Genomic DNA, 21,625 nt, shown 5'->3' with positions numbered 1-21,625 from the left:
AAAACTCGCCTAGGTTGTCTTTTAGGCCCAGAGCACAATTTTATTATGAGATGGTGTGAGTAAAGCCCTTTGAACTTCTAAGGAGGCGGAATTGAGATTCTTTCCAATGACACCCGCCGCCCCCTGCCCCAGTCCAGAGTAGCAATATTATCCCTTGAAAGCACCTTAAATAGGAAATGGGACCCATAGGCAAGCAGGGCATCACCTACATTCCTGAGTGAGTCGGTGTCCTAGCCTCTGCAGGAATGCTGCCAGGGAATGGGGAGCATGGGACTAGACTTAGTCAAGGATGTTGGCCTTGACCTATCAGAGGTGGTAGAGCAGAACCCCTCCAAGCTGCAAGGGATGCAGGGAACTCCTTGTTACTAGACTTATTCCAAGGCAGTCCTCTAACATATATATATATATATATATATATATATATATATGTCTTATTTTTTGTTTGTTTTAGGAGATGCTGGGGATTGAACCCAGGACCTCGTATTTGGGAAGCTTGCACTCAACCACTGAGCTACATCCACTCCCCCTCTAAGATATTTTGGAGAAGGTACATCATTGTAAGAAAGAAATCACCCGATTGTAGAGAAAAAAAATAGTTTATTCTCAAACTTGCAAGAAGGGGCGCACAACCAGAAAACATGGCTGTCACCCCAAACAAAGAAAAATGACACAATTTATACTCCTAAGCCTAGCACACAAGCCCTTCCTCTGTTTCTCCATAGATTGGATACTTCAGAGGTTACAGCCTACTGGAGAAGGTCTAACTTTCCCACTCAAAAGCGTTTTGTTTTTTTCATTTCTCTCCCCTTCCCCCTCCCCCCCCAGTTGTCTGCTCTCTGTGTCCAATTTGCTGTGTTTTCTTCTGTGACCCCTTCTATCCTTATCAGAGGCACCGGGAATCTGTGTTTCTTTTTTGTTGCGTCATCTTGTTGTGTCAGCTCTCCGTGTGTGCTGCACCATTCCTGGGCAGGCTGCACTTTCTTTCGCACTGGGCGGCTCTCCTTATGGGGCGCATTCCTGTGCGTGGGGCTCCCCTACGCGGGGGACACCCCTGTGTGGCAGGGCACTCCTTGCACGCATCAGCACTGCGCGTGGGCCAGCTGCACACAGGTCAAGGAGGCCCAGGGTTTGAACCGCAGACCTCCCATGTGGTAGGCAGACGCCCTATCCACTGGGCCAAGTCTGCGTCCCTCAAAAATTTTTGATTAACCACTTCCCCCATCATATTACAACCATTTTAGTTTTTACCTGCTCCTTTTGCCACATAAGGAATGGAATTTAGTGCTGAGTTGGTATTGACTTAGCTCTTTCTTGTGCATCTTCTTTTACTGGCTAAAGGACTGGCTTCAGCTGGTTTCCTTTGTTCCTGCTTAACCTGGGAGTGGGAGACTGAGGCAGTAGGCTGCCAGGTTACATTAATTAATATTTTCTTTCTTTATGTGAAAACTAATCTCCGTTTCTTACAATCATTGACCAGAAAGTTGGATCAGATGTCGTTCCAGGGCTCTTCCAACCTTAAGAGTCAGCTGTTTTTGTCTAGCAGTGTGTTTGCTAAACACATTGCTACCAGTGTGTCTATTCATCCTCTGCTTACTAGTCATGTGAGCTTACAAAGTTTATTAGCTTTCTGAACCTTAGTTTCTTCAGCTGTAAAATGAGATTGATAACATCTATCCTACCTCTCTCGAGGGGTTGTTAAGAGGATCAACATATATAATACTTGATTCCTGCTAAACCCATAATTGTTGTTCTCTCCCCTCTCTCAGTGTCTGACCCAGTTCCAGAGGGACCAGAAATCTCTAACCCCTGGGGCAGAGCAAAGGGCACATTTACTCAAGGAGTCGCCCTTAGATCAGATTGCACTAGCGGTCTTCCATCCAGGATTACCCCTTTACCCTGCCTCCCCTAGCCCTCTTTTTCTCCACCCTCCTTTCTTCCTTTCTATTGTGTTCTTTCACCAAATGCTTTCTGAGGAGTTCCTCTGGACTTTGCACCCTGCAGCACCTGCAGGGGAGGGGAGGGAGGTTGTGAATATCACCCAGTCCTCTCCTGCAAGCCTATCGTAGCCTGGTGAAGGGGAGAACTCCTCAGAAGAGAGAAGTGTTCCGACAGGTTTGCAGGGACTGCAGTTCCATCTGCAGCCGTGGGTGGGCACACGGAGAGGTAATCCTTTGGGGTGTAGGTGTGGTGAAGGACAGTTGGGATGGAGCGGGAGGCTAGACGGAAGGGTTCTTCAAGAATAAGACATTTGAGTCTGGTTTTAAGAACAGGTAATGATTTTCCAAGTAGAGAAGGTGGGGCAGAGGGAAGGGTGTGACCTAGAGCACAGAAGAGGGCTAACCAGTGCCCTCCCACCGCTGCCTCTGCTCCCTCTCCTACCTGTTGAGTGCCGTCCTCTTCCTCATTTAGGACAGAAGAGTTTGGTTAGGTCCTACATGCAGTTTCTTTCTAAGCAAGAGGAGTTGAAAACCAGAAGCAGTTTCCCGGAAACACTGCTGCTTCCTCATTGGGGTTGTGAAAGAGTTTGTAATTCTCAACCCTGGCTGTGCACCAGAAACACCTGTGGTTTTGCTTTTAGTTTTTTGAATTAAATTTCCTGGGCCCACCCTTCTTGTATTCTGGTTTAGTCAGTCTGGTGTGGGGCCTTTGTAACAGGTGGTGTGCTCAGCTTTCACAAATTCCAAGGTAGAAATATTGTCACACCAGCTTTGTTTTTCTAACTCCTCACAACAGTGGCCATGTTCTTTTTTTTTTTTTTTTTTAAAGATTTGTTTATTTCTCTCTCCTTCCCCCGCCCCCCACCCCGGTTGTCTGTTCTCTGTGTCTATTTGCTGCGTCTTCTTTGTCCGCTTCTGTTGTTGTCAGCAGCACAGGAATCTGTTTCTTTTTGTTGCGTCATCTTGTGTGTCATCTCTCTGTGTGTGCGGTGCCATTCCTGGGCAGGCTGCACCCTTTTTCGTGCTGGGCGGCTCTCCTTACCGGGCACACTCCTTGCACATGGGGCTCCCCTACACTGGGGACACCCCTGTGTGGCACTGCACTCCTTGAGCGCATCAGCACTGCACATGGGCCAGCTCCACACGGGTCAAGGAGGCCCGGGGTTTGAACCGTGGACCTCCCATGTGGTAGACGGATGCCCTAACCACTGGGCCAAGTCCGCTTCCCTATATATATATATGTATATATATATATTCTTAGGCCGCATTGATTGGAACCTGGTTCTATTTCCAGAGAGGAGAGAATGGACAGTGAGTGGTTGAGGACTTATCTTCCCTGTGCCTCAATTTCCTCATCTGTAAAATGGGAATAAAAGCAATTCCCACCTCATAAGATTGTGGTGAAGATGAAAAGAACACAGAGAATATAATAGCACATAGTAGGTGCTCACTAAATGTTATCTACTGTTACTGAGGCAGCAAGGTCTAATGGGTTAGGGATGTGGAACTGGGTTCACAGCCTGGCAGCTACTCTTATTATGTAAACTTGAACAAGTAATTTAGCCTTTCCGAATATGCCTTGATTTTCTTCTCTGTACAGTGGAGGGGCGATAGTAACTCCCACACAGAACTGTTATTAAGTTAGTTATTAGATGAATGAAGAAGTGTAAAGCACTTAGATTGATGCTGGACAAGCAAGACCAATGAAATAGCAGTTATTATTACTTCTGCTGTGGCTTCTCACTGCCTGAGAAGAGGTGCCCACTGTCAGACACTGGTGGGGCATGCCTCAGGCCTGGCTGGGGCCCTTGGAGAAGGGACCATCCCCTCCCCACCTGCCACCCCTGTGGGTACTCCAGCTTGGGCTCCTAACAGAGCAGTTGACCTGTATAGCCTCCTCCCAGGATACCCCTGAACCTGAGACGCTGAGGCAGATGCAGTTCAAGCCCCACTTTCTTGTGGAGTCAGAGTCACCACTGACTCCGCCCCTCTCCTCCCCAGAGATCCATCCTCGGGGTCTGCAGCTTTTCTTTTACTGCCTTGGAACCTGAAGAGTCCCAGGACATCCCTTATCTCCAGACAGCAAGGTTATTCTTTTAAAAGACATTACCACGATGAGGCTAGGGGGTCCCCACACTCCATTTGTCTCTGGATGACTTACCCTGGTAAGGAAGATTACCAAAACAATAGCAAGTTATCCACACCTACCCATCTAGTGCAACAGCTCCCAGGGATTCTGAGGCAATTTTGTTGTTGTTGTTACCTTCCCTTATAGGTGGGTGGGGAGACACCAAAAAACCACACATACCTCATCTCTACTTGGAAACCATACCCCACATGTGTTTCCAATATGCAGCCAAGGTAGCAAATCACTGAGGTAAAAAGACTGCGTTCCTAATGGTTAGTAAAACACATCTGTATGAGGCAGAGCCTGGGTGCTTTTCCTCTTGAGGCTGCCACCCCTCAGATTATTTAGACCCTACAATATTGGAGCTAAATTTGTCCTTAGATATCAGCTGGCTCAATGATTCCCAAACTTGTAGGTGCAGTAGAATCACCGGGGTGGCCTGTTTATAACACGTATTCCCAACTCTCATCTCCAGTGACACTGATTCAGTAGATCTGGGGGTGAAGGAGTGGGGAAGAAGCCCCAATACCTCCGGTTTGTAATCTTAGTAGAAGGCCACAGTAAGATCCTGAGTGGGGAGAGTGTAGACGAGGCTCCACACATAGTTGTTACTTGGCAGGTATTATGTGGAGGTAAGGGTAGCATCTCAGATCAGCTCAGATGTGAGGGAGAGGCCATCAGAAGCTGGAACCAAATTGTAACTCTCAAAGTTAAATCTCGAATCTCTGGCCAAGTAATTTAACCTCCATCTGGTTATCAGGGCACACTTTTGCAAGAAAATATGCGTCCAAAATAGGAATCCCAGTATCAGAACCCTCCATAGAAGTAGAGATGGATCCTTGGGAACAAAAGCTGGGAAGATAATTGCTGCCAGTGTTCTGGGAGGAAAGCTAGGGCTCTGATGACCTTATGAACCTTTTCTGTCGCAGGTGACTTGATACTCCCGTCCCCTCTTCCCTCCTCCACCCTCAGGCATATCAGATAGAACAGAGCAAGGGAAAAGTGTTCCCCATCAATAACACACATTCTCACAGGTGCTCCTGCTACCTGTGGCCTCATTCCCCGAATGTCCTGTAATGTCAGGCTGAGTAAGGCTGAGTGAGGTCCTGAATGTTCTCTCTCTTCCTGGAGACACAGGAATTTTTGGAAAGTTACATAAGGGCAAATGCCTGGTCATTCCTTGAATTCTTTGTGTGAAATCTTTAGCTCTCACAGCTTGTCACATTTGTTCCCTGGCTCACTGTGCATGATTTTGTTTTTCTGAACAGCATCCATCGAGTGAGGTAAAAACTATCTCCATTTCTCCTCAGAGGGTCAGCAAGGCAGCTTGTCTCAGCCACAGGGAGTAGGTAACAGCTGAATCAAACTAGGTTCAAATGCTACCCCCTTCAGAGCCCATACATCGGAAGGAATCTCTCCCACTTCTGTGCATTCCAGCCGTGACCCCAAGGTGTTTTCTTACAAAGGTTATCTCAGTGCTTAAGTTAGTGATAAAGAACTCAGTCTCAGAGAGCGGGTGTAGCTCAGTGGTTTAGTGACTGCTTCCCATGTCCAAGGTTCTGGGTTCAATCCCCAGTACCTCTTAACAAAAAAAAAAAGATTGACTCAGTCTCCAGCCCCTACTAGGTGTCACTGTTCCCAGCATAATGCCAAAGAGGATCACCAAATAAAGTTCTTTCCCCACATTATCATGCTTTCAAACCTCTGACTGCCCCCCAACTTTCTTTGGCCTCCTACTCCCCAAAATATTTGGGAGCTGAAACAATAGACTTACTGAAGCAGTGGTGGGCAATTACTGGAAAGTGATGTGATTGTCTGAATTGAAACCAAACCAATTTATCAAAGACCTTTTTCCTTTCACTTATCACCTCCCCTACCTCCCACGATAAGATAGGTCCCCAGAGCACAATAACCCTTTCCTGAGATACAATACAGAGGCTCCTGAGAAAAGAAAAGTGAGGCTAATTTTGGCTTTTCTGGGACGGCGAGCAGGCAAACCTCGTCCTGCTCAGGGAACCAGGGTGGTTCCCTGAGCTATCTCTTCAGATCACCATGGGATTTGGAAGACAATGGGGTGGGGGGAGAATGGAACACTGAGTCTTGGCGGGGGCTGTGTGATTGCAACCTCCACCCTGGCTCTGAAGAGGTCTCTAGCGTGACAGCCCAGGAATTCCAACTTTCAGTTTTTGGTGGCGTTTTTTTGAACTGCAAAACTCTTCCCCACTCCAACTTCAAGTAAATTATTAATAAATTAAGGTTCAATGATCCTTTACAGACCAAGAGTCATTCTTGATGCTCAAGGCTCTGTGAATCCCCTGAATTTGTAGGCTAATTTTCCAAATGCATGTGCATTTTTTTCATGGTTTTCTTCTGATTTTCAAGCAGACCTGTAATCCAAAAAAAGCTGTGTACCTCTAGGCAGAGTGTCTGCCAGGCAGAGCAGCTATTCTTTATGACAACTGCTTTAGTTTGCTAAAGGCTGCTGGGAGCAATGTATCAGAAATGTGTTGGCTTTTATAATGGGAATTTATTGGGTGAAAAGCTTATAGTTTATGAGGCCATGAAAGTGAGGCAGGCTAGAACAGGGACCTGAGGGGAAAGAAAGGGTGCTGTGGGAAAGCACTAGGGTGGTAAGAACAAAACAGTCAGTTCTGTGTAAACCTCCTGCTTGTGATTGCCCATCTGAGCCTGTGCCTGTAAACATCCCTTGGGTGAAGAAGCAGAGAGATACCGATAGCATTAGAAAGTCCTGGCAACAAGGTAGGAGGCAACTTCCCAAGGTCGGGTGCCTGAAGACAACAAATAAGGAGAGGCCCATTTGTCACCTGACTATTGCATGTTTGCAGACCCCCTCCCCTGACGCCCCACTCAGGCCAGCAGACACTCAACCAATGAGAGCGTGTGTTTTCAATCATTTTGCATACTTAGAACCAATGAGAATGTTGCAACTCACAAGTCTTCGTTTACATGGAGGAAGGAAGGAGGGGTAGCCAGCCTTAATAAAGGCTTATCCCCAGCCCTAGGGTATGTTTCCCTCTTGAGCACATCTGCACTCCCCTCCTGAGTGTGTACTTTCACTTTATATTAAACTCTTTTACTTGCTTGTTTAAACTTTGGCCAGTCCTTGAATTCTTTCTTGAGATGTGATCCAGGACTTGGAAACCCACCTGGCAACAAAGTATCCAAATCAAGAGATAGTATCTCACCAAATCACAGCTGTGGGTGATCAAGCACATGGCAGGGCACAATGTCCATCTGCTTATCTCTCCCTGGGCCTGTGGCTTTTTTCTCTCCTGGGCTTGTCAACTTCTGAAGGCCTCTCTGTCTCTGCCACTTTTTTCTCTGTGTCTGCTACTTTTAGTCCTCCATTTATAAAGGACTCCAGTAAGATGATTAAGACCTACCCTGGGCAAAGCAATATATTTTAATCAAGAGTTCCTGCCTACAATATGTTTATATGCAAAAGAATGGATTAGCTCTAAGGACACAATCTTTTTTGGAATCCACTGAAAGCTCAAACTGTCACAAAAAAAGTTTGTCAAATTTCAATGTGTATCCAACCACCCAGGGATCTCGAGATGTGGACAGGACAGGGTTCATGGTCCCCATTTTGAAGTTGAGGTATCAGAAGCTCAGCGGAATTACATGATTTCTCTAAGGTCTGACAGCAAGTAAATCAAACACTTAAGTTCAGAATCCACACCTACTGACTATTGGTCTAGCAACTCTTTCTGATGCTTCAGGATCCTGGATCCCTTAGCTAGAAAAAGATGGAGAATAACAAAATGACCCCTCTGCTACTTACTTTCAGTGGATCTCCTTGTCATTTTATGTGGCTATCCCATGGAGACTTGTCAGAGTCCCTCAGACAAGGTCCTTTGACTCTGAGTGATGGGACTGGTGGGGTGGCGAGGTAGGGAGGGTGGCCTTCAAAATGTCAGTTAGCAGGAGGAATCTTAAACTTAGAAAGTGGTCCTGGCCTATTTCCCTTTTTCTAAACTCCACAGGCTTCGGTTAGGCCTGACTGAGATTCCTAGTCTATGGGAAAAGAAAATGTTCTCTGCCTCAGGGGGCCTGGGCAGGAAGCAGCCCACAGGCCTCCTGCTTAGAAGACAATTGAGCTGAAGTGGGAGTTCACATCTTGGGGTATGTGACTTTCTATGGTTATTTCCCATCAGTTGTCCCTCAACTTTTAGCAAGCTGTATTTAATTAATAGGGATTAATCTCACTGTGATTAGTGAGATCTCCAAGGGGAAGGTGACTGTCAGAAAATTATAATCAGTGTGTTGGTGTTGGCAGAAGGTTTTGGGTTCTGGGCTTCTAGGTTCTTGGCTTATGTCACATAAGAGAATTTAAGGACACACCATAGGCTAGGCAAGGAAGTAAAGAGTTTATTAAGAGAAAGAAAACTAGTCTGAGACACAGATTGTGGCCTGCTGCAGGATGAGTTGTTCATTTTTTAAAGACCTTTACTCCTCGCCCTTCATAATGTTGGAGAGGGGCCCCAGCTGTTTCCTATTCTGATTGGTTGCCTTGCAGTACCTGCCTGTTAGCTCTCAGGGGCCAATTGAGGAAACCTGTTTGGAATTATCTGGGGCTTCCTTTTGACCCCAGAAAGAGTTCGAATGGGATCCTGTGGCCAGGGTCTTATAGGATCCTTCCAACAGCCTTCCCCTCAGGAAGTTTCTGGGCAGGGTCTCACAACCAAGTGGTCTGCCAGCCATGTTGTTTGCCAGGTGTCAACTGCCTTCTCCCTTTCACTATACTAACCTGCCTTAACTCCATACCCCCTCAGAGAATTTATATCCTTATTCTTAAGGGGGAGCTGAAGGGCAATGGTCATTCTTCTGTAGCTGCTTCCGGCTGGTTTGGGGGAGTAGGCACTGCCTGACAGAGTGTAAATCTCTCTGGTTATTCTATTGACGTTGAGGGAAGATGGGTCCAGAACCATGGTTGGAGCTGGGTGAAATCCTGCTTGAGTAAAACCTTGTTCTGGAAGGCACTGATTCTGAAAGAAATAAACTTAGTTAGAATTTAAGATAAATGATCCTATTAAAAGAATAAGATGATGGTAAGCAGGCCCCAAAAGAGGACCAGCCATGGCATACTGGACCATGAGAATGAGAAAGGCCAGGTGTGTTCAGAGGCTGCATCCTCCCAAAGTTTATGGAAAATAGCATTGTTCCTTGGGCGCTTTTATGCTCTTGGTTAGCTCTAGGGAAAGATTGTGGTAAACCTACTTGGTTTGGTATAAACTGCCAACTCCAGTTCCCATGGCAGTGATTATGCCTAGGACAGCTAAGAGAGGAATGAGAGGCACTGCCCTAGACATAAACTCACAAAGACAGTATAGGCAATAGCAAGACAAGTATATGACAAGTGAAATAAAGACAGTGCTTAAGAGAGTCATTCCTTTATCTTACACTTATTTAGAAAATGGATCAAGTTTACCAGGACTTTCAACATGTTTAATATCCCTTTGCATATGATCTAGAATAGAAGAGATGATATTATATTCATCAGGTATATAAATACAGTACTTGTGGCACTTTGATATTATTTATGAATTCTAAAAAGAGATTGTGTTTGTACTGGTTTGTTCATCTGGGCATGATACCCTTTGATTGTATTAACTTCAAAGACTTTAAGTTTACTTTATTAAATTAAGATAAGGGCTTTCATTCTACCATCTCAGTAGGGAATGACCCAGGGTTGAGTCCCCACCCTCCTGGTGGGCTATATAACTCAAGGAGAACACAGGGGAAGATACACAGGGGAAGAGAGACAGCTTCATAGACAAAGCAGAGAGATGACCCATTCACCTTATAGTTTGTAGCACTGAGAAAGCCCCAGGAAGAGAGATGAGCTGTCCAGCCTGCAGCTGAGATTGGAAGAAGCTGGGACCACAGAACCTTAAGAGGAAAGAGGAAGGCTGAACCCTTGCAGACATCACCCATCATCTTGCTTCAACATGTGGCAAATAACTTTGGGTTAGAAACCAACTTTGAGTTGAATTCTTTAGGGCCTTGTAACTGTAAAGTTTTACCCCAAAGAAATACTCTTTTTTTTTTTAAAGATTTATTTTATTTTATTTTATTTTTATTTATTTCTTTCCCCTTCACCCTCCCCCTGCCCCAGTTGTCTGTTCTCTGTGTCTGTTTGCTGCGTGTTCTTCTTTGTCTGCTTCTGTTGTTGTCAGCAGCACTGGGAATCTGTGTTTCTTTTTGTTGCGTCATCTTGTTGTGTCGGCTCTCTGTGTGTGCAGCGCCATTCCTGGGCAGGCTGTACTTTCTTTCATGCTGGGTGGCTCTCCTTATGGGGCATGCTCCTTGCACATGGGTCTCCCCTACGCAGGGGACACCCCTGCATGGCAGGGCATTCCTTGCGCATATCAGTACTGCACATGGGCCAGCTCCACACAGGTCAAGGAGGTCTGGGGTTTGAACTGTGGACCTCCCATGTGGTAGGCAGATGCCCTAATCACTGGGCCAAGTCCGCTTCCCAAGAAATACTCTTTATAAAAGCCAACAGACTTCTGGTACTTTACACCAGCACCCCCTTCAGCTGATTAATACAGTACTTAATACTAATCAATGCACTAATTGATACATAAGTTCCTCTTTGAGCTACAATTAATAGATCTAAATTCCAGGTTTGTAATTCCATACATGTTATTTCTCCTTGGGAGCAGGCCATAATGCCAATTGTGTTTGTTTAAGTTCTACTCACATTACTCTGGTAATTATTGCTCAACTTGGTATGTCCCGTCACACAGCCAGCATGCTGCAGCGCAGTTGATCCTAGAGAAAGTTAGGAAGGTAGGCTTCAGTGTTGCACCAGCGTGGTGCATAGTGCCCTTCAGCACTATGAAACAGGGCCAGTCTGGAGGCAATGTCTATTGTAAATCTGGCCATATTGAACCATTGCCAGTTGCTGCAGGAGTCTGAAATTGCAATGTACTCTCCATCCACATTAGGAACATAACCAGAGATGTGGTAGATACATTATTGTTTTAAGGGTCAGTGACCAACCTAACCAATAACTCAAATGGAGGGGCAATCTGCAGTGTATTGAAGGCTTGGTTTGAATGCACAGGAGAGTTTGATGGTATTGAAATCTGTCTCTTAATTTTTACACACTTTCTGAATACTTCCAATACAGTTTATAACATATTAAATGAACTTAACTATTTTTAGTACTTTGCTTTTTGTATACCTTTACCATGATGATGTTAATTAACAGGTATTTTATTTAGCAGTACAGGAAAAACTACTTTCCCCGTTATTTTACAAAAATCTAAGATTCCCAATGGAATCAAGGTTATCTTTTCTTACCAGTGCTTTAATATGCAGATTGAGGGGGCCTCTGGCAGATTTCCCTGTTATGAAGTTACTTTTTGTTATAACATTAATTTAGGTTTCTATTTAATAATGGCTCTCTGGAATTAGTCACTCAAGCACTTCAAGTTAGATAATACATATAATTAATCATAATCATATCAACTAGTTACTTTACCTTTAAATAAGACTTTATCTTAACTTCATTAAACATGAACTTAAAATTTTCATCATCTTAAAGATTTAATACAGGAAAGTGGATTTGGCCCAATGGATAGGGCATCCACCTACCACATGGGAGGTCCACGGTTCAAACCCAGGGCCTCCAACCCATTTGGTGAGCTAACCCATACACAGTTCTGATGCGCGCAAGGAGTGCCATGCCACACAGGGGTGTCCCCCATGTGGGGGAGCCCCATGTGCAAGGAGTGCGCCCTGTAAGGAGAGCTGCCCAGCGCGAAAAAGTGCAACCTGCCCAGGAATGGTGCTGCACACACACAGAGCTGATGGAGCAAGATGACGCAACAAAACAAGACACAGATTCCAGGTGTCACTGACAAGAATACAAGCAGACACAGAAGAACACACAGTGAATGGACACAGAGAGCAGACAACTAGGGGCGGGGCAGGGAAGGGGAGAGAAATAAATAAAAACTAAATCTTTAAAAAAAAGGTTTAATACAGTGCTTGCTTTGGCAGCACGGGCTAAAATTGGAATGAAACAGAAAAGATTAGCATGGCCCATGAGCAAGGATGACACACACATTTGGGAAGCATTCCATATTATTATTTTTTAAATTTTATTTCATTTATTTATTCTCCCCCCATCTTGTTTGTGCTTACTGCCTGCTGTTAGCTCTCCACAGTGGAATGGGCTGTCAACTCTCCATGGCAGCACAGGCCAGCTTGCTAGCACCAGGAGACCCTGGGATTTGAACCTGGGACCTCCAATATGGTAGACAGGAGCCCAATCACCTGAGTCACATCTGCCTCCTCCATATTTTTAAAAAACAAAAACAAAACAAAATAAAAAGATTTAATACATATACTGTTAATTTATTTACTTGGTATTCCATAAACCTAGAGAGATAACACACAAATAAAATTGAAACCATTATAGATGGAGAAACACAACTCACTAACATTATTTACAATTTTCATTCTCTTACAAAATAAATGTAACTGTAAAATAACATTTAAAAGATCATTTTGAAGGCTATTTCTAATTAATCTGCACTGTGGCCATGCATTTTGCACAAGAATTTCATTCCTTTTAATTATTGGCTTATAACTAAACTGTTACCAATGCTTTGAAATATAATTTACAATGTTTTCCTGTACTTCAGAGCTTTGCTTATTTCCCATTTTTATTTTGACAGATGTCAGATGAGCAACACTAATTGCAGTATATGCACACTGAGGTCACTGAAGTCTGAGGGAAACTGGTCTTTCTCATGACTTGTTGCTTTTAGGAACTGTGGCAGTTGGTTTTACTTATGAATTCTAAAAAGAGATACAGATTATGTTTGTAAACTAGTCTGCTCCTCTGGGTGTGATAACCCTTTAATTGTATTAGATTCAGCTGAGACATCTGTTAAGTTATGTTAAGACTAGGGCTCTGATTCAACCACGTCATTTGAGTGAGATTCAGAGTTGAGTCCCAGCCCCCTTGGTGGACTGATGAAACAAACTCTCATACATAGGTGGATAGATAGATAGAGAAGAACACACAGGAAAAGAGACAGTTTATTAGACATGGCAGAGGCCTTGGGAAGAGAGATAAGCCTGATAGTCTACAGCTGACCTTCTGAAGAGACCAGAGCAGCTGAGCCCAGAAGGAAACGAGCCTGGGGAGAGAGATGAGACTTATGCTAGCCTACAGCGGAGATCAGAAGAAGTTGGGACCATGGAACTGTAACTGGATTTTGTCTAGGTTCTTGACTATGCTGCAGAAATGAATTTCAAGAGCACATTAGGTGAGTTAGGCCAGTATTTTATTAAGGTAGGGAGAGAAGAGAAATGGGAGAAAATAATAAATTGTGAGTGCCAGGTAGAGAGGAAGGGGCTGAAAAGTGATAAAGCGGGCTGATTTACAGACTACGATTTCCCATTATAGATTATAAATGCCCAGGTTTTACTTGCATGTTGATCCATGTTGGGGGACATGGCGAAAGCAGAGTGCAGAAGGCAGGAACAGGGCAGGATCGGTACCAGGACTGGAACTGGGACAAGGCAAGAGAGCAAGAGAGCTTCATGCTTGCTTTTTAAACCATTAATTATTCCACCCCTTTGCTAATGACAAAGGGAAGAGTTCCAGCTGTTTGCTGTTTTGATTGATGACCCCACCCATCAGTCCTTCGGGAGGGCCCAATGATAAAGTTCTCAGGGAATATCCAGGGCTTCTCCTGGCTTCCAGAAGAAACCTTGTTCTGAATGGCAGAATCTTGTGGGGGACATCTTCCAGCAGCCATCTTGAGGATATTGATGTCCATGTGGACTTCTTGCCAGGTTCCAGATCCATCTATTGATTCCCTATCCTATTAGCTGGCTTCAGAACCTTAAGAGGAAGAAGGAAGTCTGAACCGTCACAGACATTGCCCGCCATCTCGCTTCAACATGTGGCTACTGACTTTGGGTTAGGAAGCACTTCTTTTTTTTTTTTAAGATTTATTTTTTTATTTCTCTCCCCTTCCCCTTCCCCTTCCCCCTGCCCAGTTGTCTGCTCTCTGTGTCCATTTGCTGTGTGTTCTTCTGTGTCCACTTACATTCCTGTCAGTGGCATGGGAATCTGTGTCTCTTTTTGTTGCATCATCTTGCTGCATCAGCTCTTCGTGTGTGCAGCACCACTCCTGGGCAGGCTGGACTTTTTTTTTCCTCTCCCCTTCTCCCTCCCCCAGTTGTCTGCTCACTGTGTCCATTCGCTGTGTTCTTCTGTAACCACTTCTATCTCTATCAGTGACACCGGGAATCTGTGTTTCTTTTTGTTGCGTCATTTTGTTGTGTCACCTCTCTGTGTGTGCAGCGCCATTCTTGGGCAGGCTGCACTTTCTTTTGCACTGGGCGGGTCTCCTTATGGGGCGCGCTCCTTGAGCATGGGGCTCTTATGCCGGGAACACCCCTGCATAGCACGGCACTCCTTGTGCGCATCAACACTGTGCATGGGCCAGCTCCACACAGGTCAAAGAGGTCCTGGCTTTAAACCACAGACCTTCCACATGATAGGTGGACACTCTATCCATTGAGCCAAGTCTGCTTCCCAGGAAGTACTTCTTATGGTACCTTAAATTGGACTCTTTAGGGCCTTGTGACTATAAGCTTCTATCCTAAATAAATAACTTTTTATAAAAGCCAACAGATTTCTGGTACTTTGTATCAGCACCCCTTTGGCTGACCAATACAGAATTTGGTACCAAGAGTGGGGTAATGCTTTAATGGGTAAGGAGTACTTTTTTGAGAAATTGTGAAATGCTTGATGGAAAAGGCCTAGATTGCTTTGAAGAAACTTTTGGTAGGAATATGGATGCTAAAGAGACTTTTGATGAGGACTTAGTAGAAAATAATTGAGGTATGCTTGATAGAAAAGGCCTAGAAACCTTTGAAGAGAATTTTTTTCCTCCCCCTCCCCCTTTGTCTGCTCTCTTGTGTCCATTCACTGTATGCTCTTCTGTGTCCTCTTGCATTCTCAGCGGCACTGGAAATCTGTGTCCCTTTTTGTTGTGTCATCTTGCCACATCAGCTCTCTGTGTATGCAGCGCCACTCCTGGGTGGGCTGTGCCTTTTTCACATGGGGTGGCTCAATGAGGGGTGCACTCCTTGTGCATGGGGCACCCCTATGCAGGGGACACCCCTGCATGGCACAGCCCTCCTTGTGTGTGGCAGCGCCACGCATAGGCCAGCTTACCACATGGGTCAGGAGGCCCTGGGTTTGAACCCTGAACCTCCCATATGGTACACAGGTGCTCTATCAGTTGAGCCACATCTGCTTCCCAGAAGAAAATTTTGGTAGGAATATGGTCACTAAAGAGACTTTATTTTTTAGATTTTTAAATTATTTGTTTACTTATTATTATTTTAGTTATTCCCCCACTTCCCCCAGATGGTTCGCTTGTCTGTCTGCTCATTGTTTGTTTGCTTGCCTTCACCAGGAGGTACCAGGAACTGAACCCAGGACCTCCCACATGAGAGGTGAGTGCCCAATGGGCTGAACCACATCCACTCCCCACATGCAGACAAAGAAGATGCAGAAAATAGACACAGAGAACAGACAACCGGGGGGGGGGGGCGGGGGGAAGGGAAGAGAAAAAGAGAAATAAATAAATCTTTAAAAAAAAAAAAAGAAGTAAATTATGAAACTATTATTGGAGACTGGAGGAAAGGCAGTCCATGTTTTAAAGTCGCAGAGATCTTAGCATGGTTTAACTTCTGATGTTTTATGTCCACCTACCACATGGGAGGTCCAGAGTTCAAACCCAGGGCCTCCTGACCCGTGTGATGAGCTGGCCCGTGCTCAGGGCTGATGGGTGCTAGGAGTGCCATTCCACACAGGATAGTATTGACATTTAAAGACTCATTTTTAGGTTACCTTCCACTTATCCAATTTGTAGCAGGTGAACTCCAAATCTGATTTATGAGTTTCTGGGCACAAACAGACGGACAAAATTAAACACGGGTTTAAAAAGTTAAACACAAAGTTAAGCACAGATTAGAATAGAAGAGAGATTTTTTCTCACTTAGTGTTGGGCCTCAAGGCAGGGCTTTTATGGATAACCAGAGACAGCAGGAAGAACACTAGAGTTAGGCAAACTCACATTTATTACGTCTGCAGAGGTAAGGAGCCAAGGTCAGTCCAAAGGACTCAGACCCAACTCCGTGTGCTGTGGTTTCACTCTTGCTTAAATACCCAAGTTACTACTTAGCATTTGCTTTGATTATGCATTAGCTTTTAAGCTGTGTGTTCTTCTGCATCCGCTTGCTTGATCAGGTGCCACTGGGAATCTACGTTTCTTTTTTGTTGCGTCATCTTGCTGCATCAGCTCTCCATGTGTGCAGAGCCATTCCTGGGTGGGTTGCACTTTTTACATGCGGGATGGCTCTCCTTGCGGGGCGCCCCTGCATGGCACAGCACTCCTCGTGCGCAGCAGCACTGCGCGTGGGCCAGCTTATCACATGGTTCAGGAGGCCCTGGGTATCGAACACTGGTGGACGGACGTGCTATCAGTTGATCCACATCCACTTCCCAACACCCACCACTCTTTACCTTCTTCCTCTTGGTGGTGTGGCCTCTATTGTTGAAAACTGAGGAAGCTGTTTTTAAAAGGGAATTAATGGAGTTTGGGAGCCCAGGGACAGTTTCTGCAGCTTTCTATGCATTTCCAAGGCAGACTAGCTGTGTTTCTAGGTTCTGCCTCTGAGTAATTTCCCTGAGGTTATAACTGACCAGTTTGGTAGTACATTTCCCCACCCCTTTAAGGCAGGGGTTCTTTTTTTCTTCTTCTTCTTTTTCCTTTCTTAGGGCAGGGGTTCTTAATAAGGGATCCATGAATGAATTGAAATTTTAAAAAAAAACAAACCATTATTCTTGTGGGAATGTGTTGGTGTGGGTATATTTATTAAATTATATACACTATGATGTGGATTAGTAAGGGGTCCATGCAACAGAAAAGGTTAAGAACCCCTGAATTACGGAGACATGACCATGTGGTCTCTGGCCTTCAGACCTGTCTGTCCTCTCTTCCTCTCTTATACATGTTTCAATGGAATTCAGGATTCTATGCAGAGCCCACTTTTGTCCATGTTGTGGCCATGTGGTATGGCAGAAAAAAATTAGCCTCTTCCTTTTTAGACCATCAGTAGGCAAGCTGTCCCAATTCCTGAGACAACCCATTGGGAATCTTCTGGCTTGCTAGAGAAGCCACACCCATTGTTCTAGGGAGAAATGGAAAAAAGTCTGTCTGCCAATCTGGTGTCCCAGATCTGGGCCTGGCTGAACATTTAGTCTCCAAACCGAAGTGCCCAAGCCACGTAAGTCTTGAGGGATGTTTGGAGTTGCTTCTCTGGTTCCCGGCATCCCAGAAATTGCAGAGCCCATGTGCCTGGGCACCGCCAGGGTAAACTAGGTTATAGGAGATGTCTGGACCTAGATTCTAGACCAAAGCTACCAAACTGTGTGATTCTTCCGAGAAAAGGGGCTGGCTTGAAGCCTTTCTTTTGGCCTCCTATTGCAGAGGTCTTAGAAAGGTTGGCCACGAGAGGGACCACTGCCAGGGATGGAGTGTGCAGCTAAACCGGACAGTAAGAGGCACATCATAAGGCCAAAGGTTAATTGTTCTGCTTCTTATAGGCAAGCTTCAGGGACCCCGGAGGTAATGGACCAAGAACTTCAGGGCCTCCCAGGGGCTGAGTAAGGAGCAAACCTCTGGGTAAAGCCCAGGGTGAAAGTCTTGGGCACAGACAAAAAGGGCACACAGAGGCTTTAGTTAAAAACTCACCCAGTCTCCCGCAGGGATTGGGGAGCATTACTTGCCTCTTTGTATTCTGGCTGGCTCTCCAAATACATTGGCGGAAGGCTCTGTGTTCTGGGTCTCTAGGTTTTTGGCTTGTCACATAAAAGAATTTAAGGGCATACCACAGGGCAGGCAAGGGAGTAAAGAGTTTATTAAGAAACAAGAAAACTCGAAAAGCTCATGGTCTGAGTGCCTGGGAGTCTCAGCTGCCTTCCCCCTTTTACTATAGTAACTGGCCTCATTGGGCTCTAGCAACGCCCCCCCCCCAACTTGAATACCCCCTTCCATTGCTAACTTTAGGTTCAAGAATGGTTTTTGTTAAAGAAACCCATGAATTTCCACAGATACGGAAGGTGGAGATTTTCATAAATTACTTCTGGGTACTTTTCAAGGATTTGTGCTTCCAAGCGTTGAGGTTCAATCCCAGCTCTGCTGCCAACTAGCCGCGAGTTTGGGTGGGTGTCTGCACCTCAGCCTGTTGGTGCTGAGGGTTGTTAATCATGAAGGGTTACATGAGGACCCCGCTACACATTAGAATTGCCTGGGGAGGGGGTGCTTTTGAAACCTATCTAAGCAGAGGACACACCCTCAGATTCTTTTTCAGTTGTATGAGTGAGGCACGGGAGTGGGGTTTTGTTTTTTAATGAGCTCCTCCGGTGATCTATTGCATAGCCAGTGGAGAGAACCATGGGTTGGGATGATCCCTGAGCTTTCCTGGAGAGCTGGAGAAGCCCGGGGCTCTGTGTGGTCCAAGTTCTGCAGCACACCGTGTGGGCTCTCGAGCCTTTAGACTCCAGGCCATGGACGGAGAGAGCAGACAGCACTGCGGGCATCACCAGTCAAGTTCCTTAGTTCGCAGGGGCAGGCCTCCTGGGGAGCAACGTATCCCAGGCCACACAGCAAGGCAGAGCAAGGAGGGGTCCAACCTGCCAGCCCCGAAGCCAGTGTCCCTGCTATGATAGCACACTGCCCTGGAGGAAGCCAGGGGAGTTGGGAAAGTAAAAACAACACTTTTGCCCCAAGTCCATCCCCCTTTCCTTCCCCCAAAAGCCTTTCACCTAATGGTGTTTTGGAATTCAGTGAATATTTGCTTATTCCTCTCACTTAATAACTGTATGTTCAAGACCCAGAGAGGCAGGTATTATTATCTATGTATGAAGGAAGTATAGAGTGGAAAAGCTAAGACTTGCCCCGGGTCACAATGGGCAATAAGAGCAGAAGCTGGTGTAATGGAACTGAAGTCCTTGCTTTTCTGGAGGAAAATCCCTGCCTTTTCTCCTGCGACTGGGCTGTTCCACAGTGGCAGCTCTCAGCAGCCGGAGTTCTATTAAGCACTGAGGCACACCTGTCTGAGGTGGCTCCTGTGAAGAGAGAGCACATTCTAGGCTGTGCTTCCTTTCTAGTGGGACAGCTGTGCTTTTGACACCTCAGTTTCTCTCTGAGGTTTACCAAGCCCTTTCACGTCCTGTCGGCTGGTTTTCCCTGTCCTCATGTCCCAGTATGGGCTAATTCGGGTTTCCCCAGCTGCATCGTTCCATCCAGAAAGGCAGCGTGGTAGGAAATCTCTCACCAGGAGGTGGAGAAGGTGGAGGAGGTTATGAGAAGGAAAAATGTGGGGCTTCCAGTTGTTGTGTGGGTCACTGAAACAGCTGCAGAGCATGTGACCATGGAGTGCTGGAGTGGAAACTCCTGCTGCCTAATGGAGTGTTTCATACCACCACAGCCATGTTTTTGTATCTTTATTTTCAAAAGGCAAGAAGACTATTTTCATCCAAATTCACTGTGTCATGTCGATTTCTTTTTATACTTACTCAGTAGAGAATCATTATTTTTGAAGCCCAGCTGTGGTTTCTCTGCCTCCTCCCAGGCAATTCTTAAATCCATTAGCAGCCACAGACAATGTCCATCAGAGAGTATACAGCCAATAGATGTGCAGCAAGCAAAGAGCTGGTCCAGACCAGCAATGGCACTTCATGTGCCTTTGCATTGGCGGTACCAGCTGATGCTTCCATTTTGGGAAACTATAAACTTTCCATTACTTGGGCTGATGTAAAATCTGATAGCCCAAGAGCACCATATATTGACCTCAGAGTAGCCAGGACAATGAACCTCCTGGGAAGGCTTGGGCCTTTGCCAGGGGCCTGCACTTATATTCTGACCCAGTCTGGATTTAATTGACCTCTGTTAGGCCACACGTGGCAGCCAGCCTCCACGATGGCCCCTGATGATCCTCACCTCTTGGTATTCATGCCCTTGGCTAGTCCCCTCCCATGAGGGCTGGTCCATGTGGCCAGTAGGATTTTGCAGAAGTGGTGGTGTGTAAACTCCCAGAGTCCATCATAAAAAGCATCACAGCTTCTGCCTTGGACTCTTGAATTGCTCACTCTGGGGGAAGCCAGCTGCCATGTTGTAAGGAAATCTGGGCAACAGTGTGGAGAGACCATATCTGTAGGAATCGACTTCTAAGATGAACTTGGCAGGCACATGACTGAGCCACACCTGGAAAGAGATCCTCTGGTCCCTGTGAGACTTCAGATGGTTCTAGCCCCCTTCAGCCTTTGAGTGTTCAGCTGAGGCCCCAGACATTGTGGGGCAGAGACAAGCTATCTTCCACTGTGCACCTGTGCCCTGTTTGAATTCCTCACCCACAAAAAGTACAAGATAAATCATTACTGTTTTCAGCCACTAAGTTTTGTGGTGCCATGTTACATAGCAGATGACTCCAACCTAGTTATGTATACACATGAGGAATCACACAATGGTATCAGAAAAGCCCACACTACTTTTTGTTTTTGTTTTTTTAACTTTATTTGAAAAGAAATTTTACAGAAAAGTTACATCAAAAACATAGGGGAGGAGGTGGATGTGGCCCAGGTGGTTGAGCTCCTGTCTACCATATGGGAGGCCGTGGGTTTGATTCCCAGGGCCTCCTGGTAAAGGCAAGCTGGCCCACCCTGCCACGGAGAGCTAACGGCAGACAGTGAGGGTAAACAACAGGGGGTGGTGGTGAGGGGAGAATAAATAAATCTTTAAAATATATATCTGGGGGATCCCCAGATATCTTGCCCCCTCCCCTCTCACATTTTCCCTATTAATGGTATCTTTATTGATTTATTTTAAAGATTTATTTATTTCTCTCCCATTCGCCCCCCACCCCAGTTGTCTGTTCTCTGTGTCCACCCGCTGAGTCCTCCTCCCTGTCCGCTTCTGTTGTTGTCAGCAGCACGGGAATCTGTGTTTCCTTTTGTTGCGTCATCCTGCTGTGTCAGCTCTCCATGTGCGGCACCATTCCTGGGCAGGCTGCACTTTCTTTCACTCTGGGCGGCTCTCCTTACGGGGCGCACTCCTTGCACGTGGGGCTCCCCTACGTGGGGGACACCCCTGCGTAGCACAGCACTCCTTGCGCATATCAGCACTGCGCATGAGCCAGCTGCACACAGGTCAAGGAGGCCAGGATTTGAACCGTGGACCTCCCGTGTGGTAGGCGGACGCCCTAACCACTGGGCCAAGTCCGCCACCAATAATATCTTTTATTCATATGGTACATTTGTTAGAAATGATGAACAAACATTGAAGCATTGCTACTAACCACTGTCTATAGTTTACTTTATGGTTTATACATTGTACCATAACGATTTTATAGGTTTTGACAAAATGTGTAATGGCCTGTAGATGTCATTGCAATATCATGCAGAACAAAGTCCCCAAAATGCCCCATG

At 45.8% G+C, this 21,625-nt stretch overlaps 1 protein-coding gene and 1 non-coding gene across 6 annotated transcripts in view; both read left to right on the top strand.

Annotated features, from left to right (window-relative positions):
* The window catches only part of TMEM44 (transmembrane protein 44), a 122,065-nt gene that overhangs the window by 56,921 nt on the left and 43,519 nt on the right, over positions 1–21,625 (top strand). For all 5 annotated transcript variants that reach the window (XM_071214689.1, XM_058295564.2, XM_058295567.2 and 2 more), the window contains exon 10: positions 15,549–15,588. In XM_071214689.1, the coding sequence (XP_071070790.1) occupies positions 15,549–15,588 (40 nt within the window). The remainder of the gene's footprint in view (positions 1–15,548; positions 15,589–21,625) is intronic.
* On the top strand, positions 12,089–12,191 carry LOC111760867 (U6 spliceosomal RNA). The gene has a single exon (XR_002794445.1). It is a non-coding gene; the product is annotated as a U6 spliceosomal RNA (small nuclear RNA).

This window comes from Dasypus novemcinctus, chromosome 4 (assembly GCF_030445035.2).
Source record: "Dasypus novemcinctus isolate mDasNov1 chromosome 4, mDasNov1.1.hap2, whole genome shotgun sequence".
Classification (NCBI taxonomy): Eukaryota; Metazoa; Chordata; class Mammalia; order Cingulata; family Dasypodidae; genus Dasypus; species Dasypus novemcinctus.
This window is presented reverse-complemented; position numbering and strand designations above follow the sequence as displayed.